Raw genomic sequence first — 19,789 nt, forward strand, 5'->3', positions numbered from 1 at the left:
TGCTTGAGAGCTGCCTTTTGGGGAAACTTTTTTAAACTGATAATGGGTAAAGTGTTGTTGAATTCTGTTGCCTCGACAAACCAGGGTATATTTATTTCCTGTAAGCAGTGACCCAGTGGAGCCATGCAACCAGAACAGCCGTGCTACCCAGAACCAGGCCTCAAGACAGAAGGCAGGCAAGGTACTGTACTTATTACACATCATCCATAATATCGCCGTAGAGGTGGGGGGAGTTCTGTCTTCAATGCACAGAAGAATCTAGCAAAACCACCCTCTATATAGAAATATAGCTTTAGTCTTAAGTTTTGCTTAATCGAGTAAACAAGAAAGTAGTGAGGTTTTCTGGGATCTAAAAATATGTATGAATTTGTAGGACAATGAAGGGAGAGAAGAGTGGCCTGTATGGCGGTTACTAGGACATTTTTTTATGCATTTGTCTTTATAAAGTACATTTATTCAAAGCTTTGGAGCAATAATAAACTGTGCAAAATATCCGAAAAGCACTAGAGTGCTTATTTATGAGAGCTCTGCATCACTTTTGAACCACGTAAAGTGGTACATGCGTGACACAGGGCTCTCAATCCGATTTATTAAGCCACGCAAAGGCTTTGGCTTTAACTGGCCTCATAAATCTTTAGTGAGGCAACGCAGCGCAAATCACTGCATCGCCTTACTCTGCACCCGGGAGCGGTTCCATGGGCGTTGCAGTAGGTTATCACATGCAGCAACCAAATCTCTATGCCTCTCGAGGTGAGGCGTAACGAGGAGAAATATGTTTATATCCCCTAATTTATTCCTCTTTCTATGTGTGCACATAGAAACAACAGAGGCACCCTTGTATTGTGCAAGGGTGCATGGTGCAAGGGAGCCTACATTGGAGATAGGCTGCCGAAATGGCACCAAAACAGGGAGAAAGAATAGGAAGGCACTGTATTGCATAAATACGGTGCATTCCTGCCCTTTTATTTTGGCGTGGGCAGCGCAGTAAGGTGCCTTTCTGCGCTGCCCTACGCCAAAATCCCATAAACAAGGGCCAAGGGTGCTGATTTATGAGAGCCCTTCATCACTTTTGCGCCACTTGAAATGGTACATGCACGATGCAGGGCCCTCAATCCGATTTATGAAGCCACACAAAGCCACCCTATGTTGCTTTGAGTGGCCTCATAAATCTTGAGTAAGGCAAAGCAGCGAAAATCGCTGCGTCGCCTTACACCGCGCCCAGGTGGTGTTCCATGGACGTTGCAGTGGGTTTTCCACACAACACCCATGGATTTTGATGCTGCCCCAGATTTACAAAATCATGTAAACCTGAGGAACCACCAAATCCGTACGTTTCCCGAGGTGGGACGTAACGAGGCTATCACAGGACAAACCAGGGGTATAGTAACTGCAAGTATCCGAGGCCTTCTCTATTTGTCACTTTGTCTAAACACATCCTGTGTAGCATGTCCCACAATGCGTCTCTTCTGATGCGAGCAGACCCAGGTACCCTATGCCTCATCTACCAGGCTCCTCAATCTTGGTATTAGTTCTGCCTGGTCCATAAACAAGCTACTCTGACATGTATACACATACCTTTTTGTTGTATCCATGCATAGCATCTCCATATTCATTCAGGCACCAGACGTTTTCCCCCAAGGAAGACTAAGGGCCATATGTATCATAGTTCCGTTTTGCGAATTCCAAATAGCGATTTTTAAGGAATCGCTATTTAGAATTCGCAAAACGGTATGTATGTACAAAATTGCTTTTTAATAGCGATTCCTCACCATTCCTAATTTGCGATTAGCAAATTGCTAATCGCAAATTGCCCCTTCATTCCTATGGGCCTCCTGGCCCATAGAAATGAATGGGTAATTTGCGAGTAATTTGCCAGGAGGCCCATAGGAATGAAGGGGCAATTTGCGATTAGCAATTTGCTAATCGCAAAATAGGAATTTTTTCAAGGGTGCAGGGGTGTCTCAAGAACAGTCAGTCAAGGGAAAATCCCTGGGTGCACATATATGTATGGCCTTATTAAATCTCCATACCTGTCTCATCTAAACACTCGGTCATCGGGTTAGGGAGCCTAACCAAAGAATTTAAATTTCCACACTAAAATAGGAACGTTCACAGTCTTTTTTAATAAAACATTAGACAGTTTATACACAATAACAAATTAAAATTTCAAAGCGCGATCTTTGAAAGGATATAATAAAAACAATTAGTTTTAACAGTTGATCATAGCAGTTCAATACATTTCATACACATAAAAATTATTAAATCAGATATTAACCATCAGAATCATTTAAAGTAAAAAATCACATGCAAGGTTTACATAGAGTGAAAAAAATCTTTTGTAATATACAAGCAAACACAATCTTCAATACACCCCTACACAGTGTGGCTGTATGATATTATTACCACTCTTAATTATTTGATCCAAAGGTCGTTAGGTCATGGGAAAGTGACATCAATGGTACTACTTTTGTGTGCGTATCAATTGTTCACTGGACCTGGTTTGGATTCTACAAGAATTTATTTTTTTTGCGTCGACGCGTTTCGGTGCGGAGAACAAAAGATATTGTAGCACCTTCCTCAGGACTGCCGTTTCTTTGGGGTCACCGGCTTCAAAGGTTATTATTAAAACACCCTTTCAACTGGGTATATAGGCAGGACACCCCTGTTGGTGGGGATTAGGGATTCAGGTCCTGGCTTCTGGTATAAATATCGATTTTCCTTTGCAATCTAGAAATGATTGTTGCTGTGCTTCTTCTCCTTCTTGTTTGTATTTCCTGGCATTTACACTTTTCTTGAGCCAGCTACATAGAAATCTTTCTTCCCGGGTGTGGAGTGCGGCAGTAATGAGCCACTCATCTATCTTTGCGATATTCAATGATGTTTCCACTCTTCTTAGACCGTTAGGATTTTTTATCTTAAAACATAATAAAACTTATCTTGGACGGGCATATATCCACGTGACTTCGTCCGTGAACTGGATATGTCCTTTTTCTTCTGAAAATCGCGTTTCTGCCTCGTCCTCTCGCCTTGTCTCAAGAACACCCTGCTGCACCCCTGAAAATGACATTTGGGGGCATATGGCGCACATACATGCCCTAAGGGCATGTATGAGCGTCATATGGCAACTTTGGTTTTTTTGAAAAAAGCTTTTTTAAATGAATTCGCAACTTACCACCAACTAGAAGTTGGTGGTAATTTGCGAATCCTTATGGGCATTTTTTTAATATTTTTTCTTTGATACATTGCATTTAAGGAATCGCAAAATTTGCGATTCCTTAAGTGCAATCGCAAAATAAGGAATAGCAAATTTTGCGATTCCTTATTTTGCATCAAACATGTTACATACATACCATTTAGCTAATTAGCATTCGCAAAGGCCGAAATTCGCATACATATGGCCCTTAATCCTAGTCTACGCTGGTCATCTGTGTTTTTTGCACAACCCGCCAGGACATAGAAAGATACATCACCCTCTTATTTTTGGTAATGTTACTGACCTAGGTTTGGTCAATATGCAAAAAAATCTTGTTCTTATGTTGGGGATCTATTTTCTACTCTCCTTGACGCTTTTATCTTTCAGCCGAGAAAGCAGTCTGGAAAAGGGAAAACGTTGCATGCTGCACACATCCATCCTCCAGAACACCACATCGATCCCACACAGGACTCGAGCTTCACATTTACTAATAGAAACCATTGCTAAACAATTCACTGGACAGGCCAACCTTAACTAACCAAACGCAATGACACCGGACCACCTTTTATGACAAGGGATTGGCTCACGTCAGTGTCCACCCTTCACCTAGACTTTGAAAGCACTACAGGACCGTAGAAATGGTAGAAGAGTGATAGACAAAAGCTGATAACAGAACATAGCATCACATGAATTCAGGCTACAGGACAAGCATGACGAACCTTGGCCATGCTCTTGCGTCAGACTGCGCATAGTGATAGAGACCACTGAACACGGTACTTGTTTGGGCTGTTACTGCAAGCAATCATGCGTGTGGGCTACAGGTTGGAAGAATTTTGCCCCCCGGGAATAAAACATAGCCTTGTGTGAGCTTTCTAACCACTTGGTCACCGAACTGTAATATTTTTCTCTTTCACTAAGAGGCCATGGTGTGAACCCTTGTGGTTGGCTGCAGAGGCCAGCCACATGGGTTTCACTTTCCATAGCATCAGTCGTTGGTGCCGCACTCACTCATACTTTGCTCCCCTCTTATCTTAGGAATCTGCCAAATTCCACTACCTCCAATATTTGTCTGTGCAAATCTGACAGGGACGAATTCCCTATTCCAGCCCACACAGTGGCACAGTGCCCAGGGCGAAAGCTGTCTTACTCCAAACGCTCAAGCACAGCCGGCAGCAGCTGCCATTTGATTCAAATGGCTTTGGGCCAGCACTTTGTTTCTAATATTTAAACAATTTCACTAGGCCAAAATCTTTTGTTGGAGAGTAATTCACAATGGAGCAATAACGTACGTGGAAATAACTTCTCTTAAACGTACATCACAGTGTGAACTCTGGTCTTTGCTGGGAGAGACTGGCATAGCTTCATCATATCCAAGCATGGCCATCTAAATTATTCCAAGAATCTGCAGTAACCACTATCAGGAGTTTTCAAGCAACAATAAAAATGTCAAGGTAACTCTGGTGATTAATGATCCTGCTGGAGAGGTGAGTATTGTCTAGTTTCAGTTTTTTCTCATAATAAAGTAGCACAGAATGTGTACTATGCAGGTTACAGAGCTGTATTTTATGCATATAGCACAGTGGGTTACCGCTTTCATCATAGAGATCAGGGCTTTAAGTGGGCCGGGTCTCACTGGTGCTGGGCACCGGCAGTTTTTTAAAGGGGGTCTCAAAACGGTTCTCTATCTGGCTCTGTTTTTTGCCCTGGAAGAGGCGTGCATTTTTTTACGGACTGCAGTGACAGCCGGCACATCGATGTGCGCATGCTCACATTGCTCGCTTATCACTAGTGGAGAAGTTACGACATGACGTCATGCCAGGTGAGCGTTGAAGGGGAATCCTTTAAAGAGAGCCATTTTCTCTCTGGATTTCCCTTCTTTTTTTGAAACTCAGGAGCAGCAACATTGTCGTAGCGTCACCTGGGCTTTAAGTGGAAGCTTTTTCTTTATTTTATACTAGCCATAGTTGCTGCTTATTTATCTTATGTAACTAACATCCATTGACAAAGCCAGTAGTCCTGACTTGTTGTAGGTATGATGTTACTCGTTGTATCATATATCTGGTTACAATGACAGAAACAGCAAAACACAAGTTGGGCTGCACACTATGCTAAGCACAGATTTTTAGATTACATGTTTTTAAGCCACGCCTAAGTTTCATTGACCACGCCCCATTGAGAGACCCCCCAGTTTTTTTATCCCACTTAAAGCTCTGCTAGAGATACTTTTGTTACTTGAGGTTCTTAAGTTATAGTCCTAATGTAGCACAGTAACCTATGAACTGTCATCAAAGGGCTGCATGCAAACTGTATGATAAAAGTTAAAACATGTTTTTCCCCAGTCTTTCATTATCTAATGTTGCTAAAAGTGTTCGTTTGAGTAGAAATACATTCTTATTAGTAAAGCAAACCCCAACAACTGTGGTACATTTTAAATCCTGAGTTTGTGCTTCTCCAGACCAAATACTCTTAAAATATACTGCTCACTAGTATGGATAAAATGTGATTCTTACACCTTGTAATCCTCATTGTTTTATGAAACATTACCTGTGGGCTGATTTACACACTATGATTCATTGTCTCTCTATAATGTGTATGTGATGTAGAGTACTCTGACACCCTACACTGGTAAGAGTTTCACTACTTAACTAATAAATTTAACGTGAGAGAGGGTATATGAAGAAATGTGAGCAGAGTTGGCAGGTGATAGTGAGGGAATCTGTGAAGAAGGAAGTCACTGAGGGGGGGCGCCAAAAAACAATATCACGCTGGGCGCTACCAGCTATAAAGCCGGCCATGACCACGATTAATACTCCTAATCAAAGTCCTCCAACGCACCCATTTTCCTCCATGACCCCTTTTGTGTTTTTTCTACCCAAAAACCGAGGTATTGGGAATTGGTCAATCAAATTTAAAGCAAGTTTTGAAGATCTGAACTTTGCAGTACTGGGGACAGGATTTAGACTACATACAATGTATTGGAACTCCGTTTCTTAAAAATATGAAAAATACAACATAGAATTATATTGCTTTTCTTACAGTCGCTATTAGAATGAACAGTCATGGGGTGAAAAATTTAAAAGGGGCTCAGATATTCTGTGCATTCTGGTATTTTTACATTTCTGTCTTAGGGGCACCGGACCTCACTAGTTATCACAGCAATATCTTGATCCACATATTAATGCAACACTGCTACACAGATCAACCGACCAAGATAATGGTTAAACTTCAAAGGGCTGAAAGCCAAGACGCCCCGATCATCTTTGGGCATTAGGGGTCTTACAGCAAGAATTCTTCCCCAATTTAAATTTGTATTTCATTTTTAGAAAGCATAATCGCCAAACATGGATTTCTGCTGCTAGGCAGCAAGCAAGAAATGTCCATCTAAAAAAGTCCTTCTTATTACCAGGGCTCGAGTCGGGGTACCACGCGGGTGGACAGCTTCCCCCCACTTATTTTACCGGGTGGACCCGTCCCCCCTACCCAAAAGATGGAGCCGGTACCCGAGTCTGCACCTGCGCACGAATGATAGCCTTTCAAATGCATCCGAGGCTCAGACTAATCTCCCTTTCCATCTCGCACCCTCCCCTTGCCAGCCTTTCTCAGAGCACAGCCGAGGCGCCGAGGCTTCATGGAGCTGCGCTGTCAACACGCCGACCATGTCACTTCCCGGGACCCCGACAGATGCCCGTAGTGCCTACGGCCCAAGTCTGTAATAACCGTGTAATCCGAGGAATAGGTCCTGTGTATAGTGTGTTCTTGTGTTTTGAGTGACTGCCACTTAGTGCAGTATTATACTTCTACTTGTATCTTGTATGTAATCACGCATTTCAGACGGAGACCGGCAAATTTCGTGACGTCACTTCCTGTTGTGACGTCACTTCCGGTGACACCACCTAACTTGGAGCGTCCCCCCACTTCTTTTTTTAGGACTTGTGCCCTGCTTATTACATGCCAAAGTGAAACGCTTTTAAGACTTTGCAAAAGGCCGTATTGGTTGTAAGCTTATGCTGCTCAACTAAGATAGAATCCCACAATGATGCAGCCTCAGCAACAAAATGCCCAGTCACCCACTCTGGATTTGGAGCGCCACTAAGTTCTTATCTAGTGATCACATGAGTTGTATTACATTGAAAGCGAGCCGACTTTTATGAGGATCCCCTTGCTTAGTCTTACATTCAGCATAAAGAAGCTTGAATTTGATTAATTCATGAATTAATAATTAATTAATCGCCCCGACGGTGCGATACTGTGGACCCCCTGCTGTCACTGATACCCTGGGAGCAGTCGTGCAAAGGTGGATGGTTCACTGGCAAGAAATGAATAGAAATCGCACTTTGATTTAAACACTGCAACTGTACCCTTTTGGCTAGACCTTGACATATTCCTCACTTTGCTGCAACATCATCGTGTTTGCTGAACAAAATCTACAAAAAGGTATTTATCTACCCCAATCGACTATTCACACTTTCTAGAAAAAGCCTCCTTTGTACAAAATGGCGGGGGCCATAAAACTGTAGCAATAAATTCCCCCAACCTGTACCGCCTGTACCGCCGTTACTCACGAGGCTCCTCAGTTTAACTCCCCCACACAAGACCACCAAAATAGAGATAAGATTCCCTCCCAGCAAGCCAGAGCTGGGCTTGCTCAAATAGAAACTGAAATAGCCCTCCCTTGGTCTTAAAGCAACAACAACTGACAGAGGACTATCTGTTGCATCTCCCCTACTTGGCGGCCATTTTAGACTGATATTTCTCTTTCTTCGGCGGCCATCATGGACTAGTCACTCACCTCTTGCCCAGACCCTAAGAACTGACTTTTCTTCTTATCAACTACCGCACACCTACATAGCTCTGTATCTAAACACTGTAATTAAGTATCCGCCTTTTGTTGCAGTACTGTATTTTTTATTTTTATTTTTCTATTTTTGTATTTCTATTTTATTATACACATTTGTTGTACTTCTATTTGTATTCTGTGCACTGCTGTACCCTATATCCACGTCACTTTATCTTCACCTGTAATTCACCGATTACTACCTCATAGATGTGTGATTAAGTATCTGCCTCTTATCGCAGTACTGCACTCCTACCTGTACTTTGTAGAATTTCTTTACCCTGGACCCATGTCACTTTATCTTCACCTGTAATTCATCGATTATTACCTCACAGATGTGTGATTAAGTATCTGCCTCTTATCGCAGTATTATACTCCTACCTTTACTTTGTAGAATTTTTGTACCCTGCACCTATGTCACTGTTCGCTACCTCATTTATTTGGTTCTTCGATGTCAGCTACTTCACGATGTTGCACTGATTATTTCTACCTCATTCACTTCGCTTAGTCATGTAAGCTGCACCCAGCCACTTTCTACACCTAGACTACACCGCTGCTACCTCTTACATTCTGATGTGTAAATTGGATTCCACCTAACCTGTTCTACCTCTCATATTTTGTACATGGTGTAAGCTGACTGCTACCTCGCATATAGGATACATTAGGTAAGCTGCACCTTCGCACTGTTTGTTCCTGGTTGCACTGACTTCTACCTCTTATACTTTTGGTCACTCACTAGTGTCACTCCTTTGCCCTGTAACCAACGGCTGACAGTTTTTATTGTCGTCCTATCTCCTACACCCAACACCACAGCCTCTCTAAAATGGAGCTCAACGGCAAGCACACTTTTAGAATTAACTACCCTTCCACCCTCACCAAAAAAGCCACTAAACGTTTTAAACATAACTTCTTGAGGTCGCACCCTGAAACACCCTTTGCCGACACCTACTTCTCACCGGGCAATGGAGCCCTGAATACTGATATCATCTTCCACACCTCACGCAGAGCCCAATGGAGAAAAGCGTTCCTAACCCTACTCACCGTCTCCACCACCAGGAAAACAACTCATGGCCTAACTCTCTCTATCACACCTTCCCACCTCTTCCCTGGCAGGACTACCATTACTATCTACAATAACGGGATTGTCCTAATTCAATCCACGGACAAGAACCTGGAACTACTAGACAACCTGTTCCCCAAGTTCAAAGAGCACCTCTCCAAGCTGCGGACCCCCACCCAGAACTCCACCAGCACTATCACCCCTGACGTCGCAGCCCCCACCTACAACACCTCTACCCCCAGCACCCCAGTAAATGGCCCACCTGCTGTTAACGCCCCACACTCCCCAAGGACTGTCACAAATGTCGCCACCTCTTATACTAGCCGCCCCTCTAACATGACCCCTTTTACCCCCACTCATACCCCCCCATCCCTCTCCCCCCTGACATAACAACCCCCACCCACAACACGCCACCATCTGAACACACCACCGCTCGGAGTTTTTCCACCCCCCCCTCCCATCCCACCCACGGCAGACCCCGCTCCCTCCCCAGCTCCCTCCCCACTCTTACCCACGACACTCTCACACCTGACACAACAACTCTCACCCACAACACGCCACCATCTGATCACACCACCATTCGGAGTTTATCCACCCCCCACTCCCATCCCCCCCACGGCAGACACCTCTCCCTCCCCAGCTCCCTCCCCACTCCCACCCACGACACTCTCACCCTCCCAACAAAACATACAGAACATACCGCCTCCCCTACCTTAGCATCCCCCTCTCTCCCACCTCCTATTCTCAGCCCTCACTACCCTCCTGTCTCCCCACTGTCTTCAGCCTTCACTCACTCTTCTACTCACCAGCACCGCCTCCCGCTGACAGCACTACCTATGCCTCCCACCCACCGCCTTCACCGCCTACTTCACCCACACCCCCCGCCCACAAACACGCCCACTCTTTGAATGCCATCCCACTCATTAGCACCGCAGAACGTTCCAACAACGCTAGTATATCCCCCCCCTCGATACCCTGCCCGCTTTCCAGCTCACTACTCAACCAGTCACCAATCGCTCTCACCGCCAACCCCATCCCCAATACACCTCCTGACCTGACTTTATCCACCCTCCAACAAGTCAAAGAGGATATTCTACAAATCAAAAAAGATGTACACGCAATCAAAGACCTTCTCTCCTCACAGCCCAGTCTACCTCCCACCATCCCTCTACCATACAAACGACGCACCCTCCCTACATACCCTCGCCTCCAACGACACCCGCGCTTGCCGACTATTTAATTTAATTTAATTTAATTGTGGGTTTATATAGCGCTAGGAATCGACTCCCGGAGGAGTATCTCCACGCTTCGACCCCTGGGGAACCCGTCCTGGCTCACCCTGAGAGATGGTCCCTGATGGGTATCTCTAAGGTGCGACCAAGCATCCCCGGCGGTCTGGGGGGGGCTGTTGTGAAGATGAGGCAAGCTGATGCCCAGAGTTGCCGAGTGTGGTTTCTGACTAGAGTAGGCACCGAGGCGAGAATTATCGAGTCCGCTGACCCTGGTCCACGACCCTGCCGCGTCGGGAATCGAACCCTGGTCCCGGGCCGTTCTCTGCTTACGGGTCTGCCGCCTCTAACCAGTGAGCCACACTTCTCCACTATCCCCGTTCGCAATAACTCCCACCGCCCCCTTCGCGTCCCCAACCCACTGTCGGACCGCGACCTATGCTCTCTCCTACGCTCTTATGGCCCAGGTCCGGTAAAACACATACCCAACACACACATCCCCATACCCACAATTCTTACAAACCCTCTGAGGCTCCCAACACTCAACAACAGAGGTTCCGTCCCTAACAACCTCAGAAAAGTTCCACTCACTCTAAAAAGCTCGACCACCCTTCTCTCTCCCAAACTCAAATGCATCCTACTCAATTGCAGATCGGCCCAGAGACACTCCTCCGACATCGCTGATCTCGTCTCAGCTATGGATCTGGACCTAGCCATTCTAACGGAAACGTGGCTTACTGAAGCCTCTACCCCGATTATGGACATACTAGTCCCCCCCAATTATCACATCATTAGGCTGGACAGGTCCCCTGGCAAGACGGGCGGGGGAATTGCATGCATTTTTAGGAGCAACCTCTCCATTACTAAAGTCAACTCCCCCCTCCCTTTCCTCCTGTGAACTCCTCTGCCTAGATATCACCAGCGAGGGCAAACAAGTGTGTGCTTTACATCTCATCTATCACCCGCCTGGTGACAATCTCATATTCACCCAACAACTCATGGACATGATAACTTCCAATGCCGGTCGGCAGACCACCCAAGTCTACCTGGGTGACTTCAATCTCCACTGGAACGATCAGAAAGACACAGTGGTGAATAGTCTCAAAACTTTCCTTAATGCGCTTGACCTCACCCAAATATGCGATAGACCAACACACGACAAAGGCTCGATACTCGATCTCATCATTGCCAAAGAGAACTCTACACAACTGGAGGCGATCCAACCCTGCGACTGGTCAGATCACCACATTATCACCTTCTTTATCAATGAAAAAGTTAAACCTAATCCGGCTCAACCAATCAAATCCAAAACATGGAAAAGGGACATGAAGAATCTTAACCCCTCTACCCTGCCTCCCCACATCGGCAATCTCCTCCTTCCACCTTCAGGTGCCTCGGATGTTCAATCACTGACCGACCACTACCTTGACTCTATGAATACAATAGTCAATGAAGTCGCCCCACTGCAACTGAAGAGAGTCTCCACCAAAATTTCTAACCCCTGGTATGACGATAGACTCAATGACGACAGGCGTACTATGCGAATGGCAGAGCGCACCTGGAGATCAGACCCTTCAGCACTGCACCTCAAAAGGCTTAAGAACAAGAGAAATGCCTACTTCAGGAAAATAAAGCGCACAAAGTCGGACTTCTTTAGCCGCCAGTTGGACCAAGCAAAAAACAGGCCAAGAAAGCTGTTCGAACTAATCAAGACCCAAACAAAGACACAACCCTTACAATCAAACAGCACAACAAGCGACACCCCACACTGTGAAGCCTTCTCTGCTTTCTTTAAGCTAAAGTCTGACAACATAAGAAATGACCTCATCATGGATGTAAGTCGATTCCCCAACCACACCAGAATGTCTAACAATCAACCCAAAAACAAGGCATCCTGGCTGTACTTCGATACCTACTCGGAAGAAGCAATACACAAACTGCTCTGCACCGTGAAGCCCTCTAATCACCTCACAGACCCTCTACCTGCTAATGCTGTAAAAGACTTCATCCCCTTGCTCCTCCCTCTCTGGACCAAAATAATCAACAGCTCCCTACAACAAGGCCTCATTCCAGACTCCCTCAAGGTGGGGCAAGTCACGCCTATACTCAAGAAACATACAGCTGATCCGTCTGACCTAAACAATTACCGACCCATCACCAATATCCCCACCCTGGCCAAACTGCTGGAGAAATGTGTCCAACTCCAACTAACAAAACACATTGACCAATTTGACCTCCTCAACCCTCATCAATCAGGCTTCCGAGCGAAACATAGCACGGAAACAGCTATGACACACATAATTGATGACGCCCTCCAAATTCTTGATCGCAATGAGTCCTGCCTCCTCATCCTTCTTGACCTCTCTTCAGCATTTGACACGGTCAAACATGAGAACTTGCTGGAGCTGCTAAGCACTAGAATGGGTCTATCGGGAACTGTTCTCAAATGGTTTTCGTCCTTCCTTCACAACCGGTCTCAGAAGTTCAAGATTGACAATGTGCTATCTACACCTGTGCCTGCAGATCTAGGTGTCCCACAAGGATCCTCCCTCTCCCCCACACTGTTCAACCTCGTCATGGAACCGCTCGCCACCTTGCTCCAAGCTTCCAATGTCCAATTCCATATGTACGCCGACGACACACAACTTTACCTAAAGCTACAATTCCCGGAAGATATCAAACATCTGAACTCCACACTTATTAACACACAATCATGGCTGGCCGATAATCACCTCAAACTAAATGCTCTGAAAACTGAGTTCCTACTCATGTCACCCCCGGCGAAAATTTCCACCACCCAAACCTGGCTCAATAACCTAACAGCGCTCAATGTCCAACCTACCATAGTGGATTCGGCAAAATCCCTAGGCATCACACTCGACGCCAAGCTCAACATGCAGCAGCACGTTAGCAAAGCCACAAAAGGAGCTAATTTCCAAATCAACACTCTGAGGAAAATTAAACCTTTCCTCCCTGCCGAAGACTTCCAAACTGCTGTACAAGCTTTAGTCATCCCTCGAATAGACTACGGAATTGTGGCCCTCAGCGGACTCCCACTATCCACAACAGCACCCTTAAGAGCCTCACTGAACGCTGCCGCGAGACTCATTACTGGCTCAAGAAAACACTCGCATATATCCCCAGATTTAAAGTCTCTAAAATGGCTGCCTTTTGAAGCCAGAATACAGCTAAAAATTGCTGTTATGACACACGCGGCCTTGCACCACAAGGCACCCAACTACCTCGCTCAAAAGTTGTCTATATCAGGAGGTTCGAGATCCAATAGAAGTACAAAAAATCTACTCCTGAAACCTCGTAGATTCCGGAAAGAGAAAACATACAAGCGCTCCTTCTCAGGAATGGCACCCAGGATCTGGAATGCGCTCCCTCCCGAAACCAGGCTTATCTCCTCCACCGCACTATTCAAGAAAGAGGTGAAAACCATCCTTCTGGCCAAGATCTCCTGATCCTTATAGGTGCTAGATCAGAGACTCTGCATTGCTCTGTATCACTGCTCACCTTGTCCTCTGGCACTATACTTCTACTTGATGGGGGACACTTTTACGCTACTCTCTTAATACCGACCAATATATGTTACACTTTGGTTTACTGATTCACTCTCCCGATGCCCCCACTCAGTGTTCTCTATACAATATGACATTGGTATAAGCCATCCACACACCCAAGGTGTACCTGAACACCTCTGTAGTGGGATCAATGACTGGTGCCGTCTTATATTACTTGTTTACCTGTTTGTATATTGATATGTTTTATGTATGTTATTATTATCCTACCATGTCAGTGACTATTATATTGCTTCCATTATCTCTGTTCATTCCTACTGCCCCTACCCTGTCTTTGTGAAGCGCTCTGATATCTGTAAGGATCTTGTTCGCGCTATATAAAACTTTGAATAAATAAATAAATAAATAAATAAGGTGCATGGACACAGATGTGTGTTGCCATGTTAGTACCTGTCACAAGGGTGCATGTCAGAACACCAAAGTCAAAAATAACAGCATAGAATACCAACTCCAGAATATCGCCCACAAGTGTATAGTCAAGGTAAGTATATATAGGAATATATATGTATCTTTAATGTAAGTAGATGTGGAGTTAGGAATAGTAAATCTGTTCTTGCCTTGACCTTATAGTAGTAGACAATATTCTGCAGTTGATATTTTTGTATGTTCAACTTCAAATGCTCGATATTGTTGTACTGTGGTACAAGCAGCTTTGTTATGAAGAAGCAGTAACTGGGCCAGAAGTTACTGCAGTGAGCCACAATGTAAAGTTCCAATAATCTATTTTACCAGAATAGCTGCAGTACCTAGAACACCGAAGCACTCTTGAACTTTTGTACACAGGTATTTCAGGGTAATTTTATACTGCCAAGTGTCGGGGAAAAATTGAAGAAGCAGCTGTACACCTACAAAGCATGAAATGTCTCTAAAAAACGAGGTCTGAAGCTCAGGGCCGGCTCTAGCCCTGGTGGCGCCCAGTGCAACTGTGTTTGTTGGGGCCCCCATCCATGGTGGAGGTGACGACCACTTCCTCCATGGATTTCCTCACCACCACCTTTTAACAGTGACCCTCAAGTCTTCATAAACACTCTCTTTCAGATGCATTTAATTATTTATATAGTGTAGGGTGTCAGAGCACTTTGCATCACACACACATTACACAAAAACAATCAATCATACATGTGTAAATCAGTGTATAGGAACTGTTACATAAGCCGGAGGACTGCCAGGTGTAAAAATGACATGTCATCCATACTGGTAGGCAGAATATTTTTAATGCTTGGCCTGGAGAACCATAAACTCAGAATTGAAAATGGAACACCATAGTTGGGGGTTCTCTTTAATAAGAAGAATCGATTTCTACCCAAATTATCCCTTTTTGCAACATTAATCTATGCTCTAATCTATACTTTACAGTATGCAAGCAGTTCTTTGATGACAGTTAATAATTCACTATTCTATTTTAGGATTTTAACAAAATGATCTCTCTGACTTTGTGATCTGCATGGTACACCTTCTTTGCAGCAGGCATATTAGTCCTCTGTACTATTTGATGATCAGTGAAAACTTCCACTAGACAAAACTCCGACCTCTCTCCAGGAAGAACATTAATCACCCGAGTTATCTTTGACATTTTTATAGTTGCCTGGAAAATGCTGGAGGCAAGGAACAGGGCAGCAGGTGTTTGTCACAGGTGCTTTTAAAACCAAAATAAACTTGCAAACACAGCACCCCCTGAAGTCAGCACCCGGTGGAGTGGCACCGGTCGCACCGCCCTAGATCCGGCCCTGCTGAAGCTGAAGGTCCAGTGTTTTTGTCCTGGTTCTGTCCAGATAACAGATTGACACAGATGGGCTTTCATTAAGCACGCCTTGTGCAGCAGTGGTGCGTCTGACTTTCAGAGGGTTTTAGCAAAAAAGAGTGTACACTGTTCCCCTAGGGTTAAACAAGTAATAAGGTCTCTCTCACAGCTAGCTGAAAGTCAGCTAGAGGGTGTGGGGGTGCCGGGTGGTCAGCAAGTTCCTTGACGGAACTAAGGAAGCCTCACACAACTGATGAGCTGGATGACATGTCTCATTCAGCCTACTAGGGATGTTGTTTATATCATCGGCTTCCTGCTCCTGCGTCGGGCCGGCGCTGCAATGCCCGACGGGTAACAACAAGTGTCACACTTTTGCGGAGGTCTTTTGTTCCTTGCCGTGATAAGTAGAAACTTGTGAGGCTTAAAAAGTGAGGTAGTGAGCAAAACGGTGAAAAATTGTTAAAAAAAGTTGGATAATCCACAGGGAAGTCTTTATTCAGGTGGTTAGCCACTTTATTAAAAGGTATAGGGAGGGGTACTGAGGACCGACGTAGCTATTGGTGTGGCCTCATATCGACCCTCCATTTGGTCAACATGATGTCCGCGGAACAACCGGCTGTTCCGCGGACATCACACGCCGACGGTGTGGGGGTAGGTGATACCGGCGAGTATCTCACGCCGCTAAGGGCCACATATCCCTAGCGCAGTCCCCACAGGAACTAGCCGCGAAGACTGCCAATTGACTCCTAAGGGTCTGACGGTGATGCAGTGATCCTCGCCTTCCTTAGACCTAGACCTATCAGGTTGTATCTATAATAGCCTGTAGCTCACCTTCTGGGGCACATTAGGTTTATATGAGCACATTTTTTCGGTCCTGACGAATTGCCCCGCTGGGCATGAAACATGTTGACCAAATGGAGGGTCGATATGAGGCCACACCAATAGCTACGTCGGTCCTCAGTACCCCTCCCTATACCTTTTAATAAAGTGGCTAACCACCTGAATAAAGACTTCCCTGTGGATTATCCAACTTTTTTTAACAATTTTTCACCGTTTTGCTCACTACCTCACTTTTTAAGCCTCACAAGTTTCTACTTATCACGGCAAGGAACAAAAGACCTCCGCAAAAGTGTGACACTTGTTGTTACCCGTCGGGCATTGCAGCGCCGGCCCGACGCAGGAGCAGGAAGCCGATGATATAAACAACATCCCTAGTAGGCTGAATGAGACATGTCATCCAGCTCATCAGTTGTGTGAGGCTTCCTTAGTTCCGTCAAGGAACTTGCTGACCACCCGGCACCCCCACACCCTCTAGCTGACTTTCAGCTAGCTGTGAGAGAGACCTTATTACTTGTTTAACCCTAGGGGAAAAGTGTACACTCTTTTTTGCTTGTGCCCTGGACAAGTACACTGGACCCCTCTAAATATTGTCCATCTCCGTCCCCCCCTTGTTGTTTACACACTTTCAGAGGGTTTTATCACAGCCCAAGGGAATGTCTCATCACAATGATGTCTTGTGTCACTTAACTTCCCTGCTTAAGGATAGCCGCCAGACACAGACAGTGCTGGTTAGATTTGTGATGGGGCAAACTGAACACCGCAAACAAAAAATAATCACGAAGTAGAACAATAGAAAACCTGTCTGCTGGGCTAACCCGATGGCAATGTGTATCTTTTCTAATGACTGGTTTCCGAATGTAAAGATAGCTCATTAAATGTGCAACAGGCACAGAGTGACTGTGCGATGGTAAGAACATGTAATACTTCGCACACAGCCAACTCTCCTCCAGTTTCTGCTTGACCACAATCATACTAATGGGAGAGACAAAGCTATCCCAAATAATAAACTGCCAGGAAATATTGCAGAAAAAATAATCGATGTTATTCTTTATCAAAACTCCAGAAAGATATTAGTTTTAACCTTGTCCATAGGCTTTTTCTAACAAGATAATAATTGTGCAGTGTTGAAGTAATTACTAGAGGAGATATATGTTGCACAGCAAGAGCTGATGCACAGCCTTGTTGCCTATGTATTTGTGGGGGAGATGTCATATTCCTTGTGAAAAGATCTATGCATTGCTATCTTGACCCGGTAATCTATCAGAATTCAAGATGGTCGCATGTCTCAATGCTGACCAGCCGATTCTGTGACGGGAACAAATGCCATCAGAATAAAGCAATATCGAATCACTTTCGTAGGCTAATATCTTGTGAATGGATGCAAAGTGCATTGGGAGTTCATAAAAATCTTGAAAAGCTTTGAGTGGCTTATGGTGCAGGAATTATTTAGCAGATCGCAAGAATGGGTGTGCCACTTGATGCTTATGACTTTGTTGGGCATTGGTGTGAAAGCCCCTGCACTCGCCTTTTCAAAACAGTTTCTTGACTGGGGAATCAGTCCTAACGTAAAAGGGGTACCAGTCACAAAGCCTTCCGCTGGTTTTGCATGTTCTACCCCTACCAGCTACCTAGGCATGGTCGGATGTCTCCCTGAACCTATTAGCATATAAAAAGCTGAACTCAAATGCTTTGCGGTAGATAGCTCCACTTTCTGGAGCATCCACTCACCCACCCCTGACATGAAAGCAACTTCTAGAAGTTCCCCAAAAGTCTAACACCCTATCTGTTCCAGGTTGCCTATGGCCTGTAGACTTAGTAATGTCCTACAGCTAATGATTGTATCGCCCAAAGATAGTATCAACGTGTATTGAATTTCCCACAAAGAGATTGCTGATATAGTGTCCTACTGCCTGGGATGTGAGCTATCATGGCCAACGTGTTGCACTGCTATGTTTCATGGGGAAAAATACTTAAGAACTCTTGTTTCTAATTTACATTTTCATTAACTTTTAGAAAAAATATATATTGCTCTCATTTTTCTAGGGAAGAGCGAGAGATGCTTCGACGGCAGTATATGGAACAAATCAAAGAAGCAGAGAATAAAAGGCTTATCAGAGAGGAAGAGCAAAAACGGTACATGGAGCGAGTGGTAAAGTGAAGGGGCTGTTGTTGACAGCCATTATTGCCACCCAGTGCAGATGGTATGGTTTTGTGATGCATGAGAAGCTCGTATTTACAGTTACTTTTCAATTTTAATGTGTGCGGCCTTCAGGTCACGAGAGTCGTTCTTTGTGGCTGGCCATGCAGAGGACGGTATTGTAGTCAAAGACAACAGGAAACAAAAGTTGCCAACTTTCTTGTACGCACCTCCATGGACATCCGTCCTATAACTTAGAAACGAGTGGCTGCAATGGGGTAAAATGTAGCTTGTGGGATCACATGAACACAATCTTTGTAGATTAAATGAAAAACGAATACGTATTGATAAAACTGAAGCTACTTGGGGGCAATGTGTCACATGTTTAACACGCCCCACTTGGTCTCAGAAAAAGGCCTTTATATAAGCATTTGTAACAGTAGGTGCCCCATTAGCTGCAAAGGGGAACAGGAAGATATCTAGAACCTTTTGATGTCCTACTAGCGATCAGTTGTAGTTTCTTCCTAGAGGCACAGAGGTGTTGACCCCTTACTGCTGAGAGCCACTACGGTCCGAAGCTATTTTTGACTAATGAAAATACCCCCATATGACCATCCCGCCATTCATTCTATTTCCTTGTGGGCACGGCTACGGAGCCCACCGTGGGTGGGGCAGCTGCTGACGCTGAAACTGAGCTGTGCATGTGCGATTGGCCGGTATTTTTGCTGCAGCCAATCTGACATGCGCAGTTCAAGCTTCTCCATTGAAGTCTACCATGGAACTGCCTCAGCAAAGACCAACCCTTCAATGGAGCATTGTGCTAGCATGCCCCAGCCAATCCTAGAACTGCTCTTATGCTGTTTGGTTTAATATGCAGTTTAAGAGCAGTGCTTGGGTTAGCTGGGGAACTCTGGCTTATTTTTTCCATCTAGGTTACTACTTCACAAGCAGGCAGGGAAACTGCAGGATTAATTTTGGAACTCTAATTGCTTGCACTCATCAAGGTAAGTCTTTTTAATATTTACATTTATGTCCTACCCTATTTAAGGTCAGCAGCCACCACTGCTAGCAATCCTATTATAAAGAGACTATCATCATTTGACAAACATGTAAAAGCAGGTGACATATTTGTTTTAAATTTTGACTTCTCACTTTATAGGTTGTTTAACTC

General features: G+C 44.9%; 1 protein-coding gene across 1 annotated transcript in view; it reads left to right on the forward strand.

Annotated features, from left to right (window-relative positions):
* LOC144824529 (uncharacterized) overlaps positions 1–19,789 on the forward strand; it is a 635,171-nt gene that overhangs the window by 437,874 nt on the left and 177,508 nt on the right. Inside the window, exons 11-12 of the mRNA XM_078683590.1 lie at positions 109–181; positions 18,525–18,614. Of these exons, the coding sequence (XP_078539716.1) occupies positions 109–181; positions 18,525–18,614 (163 nt within the window). The remainder of the gene's footprint in view (positions 1–108; positions 182–18,524; positions 18,615–19,789) is intronic.

Source organism: Lissotriton helveticus, chromosome 3_1 (genome assembly GCF_964261635.1).
Source record: "Lissotriton helveticus chromosome 3_1, aLisHel1.1, whole genome shotgun sequence".
Classification (NCBI taxonomy): Eukaryota; Metazoa; Chordata; class Amphibia; order Caudata; family Salamandridae; genus Lissotriton; species Lissotriton helveticus.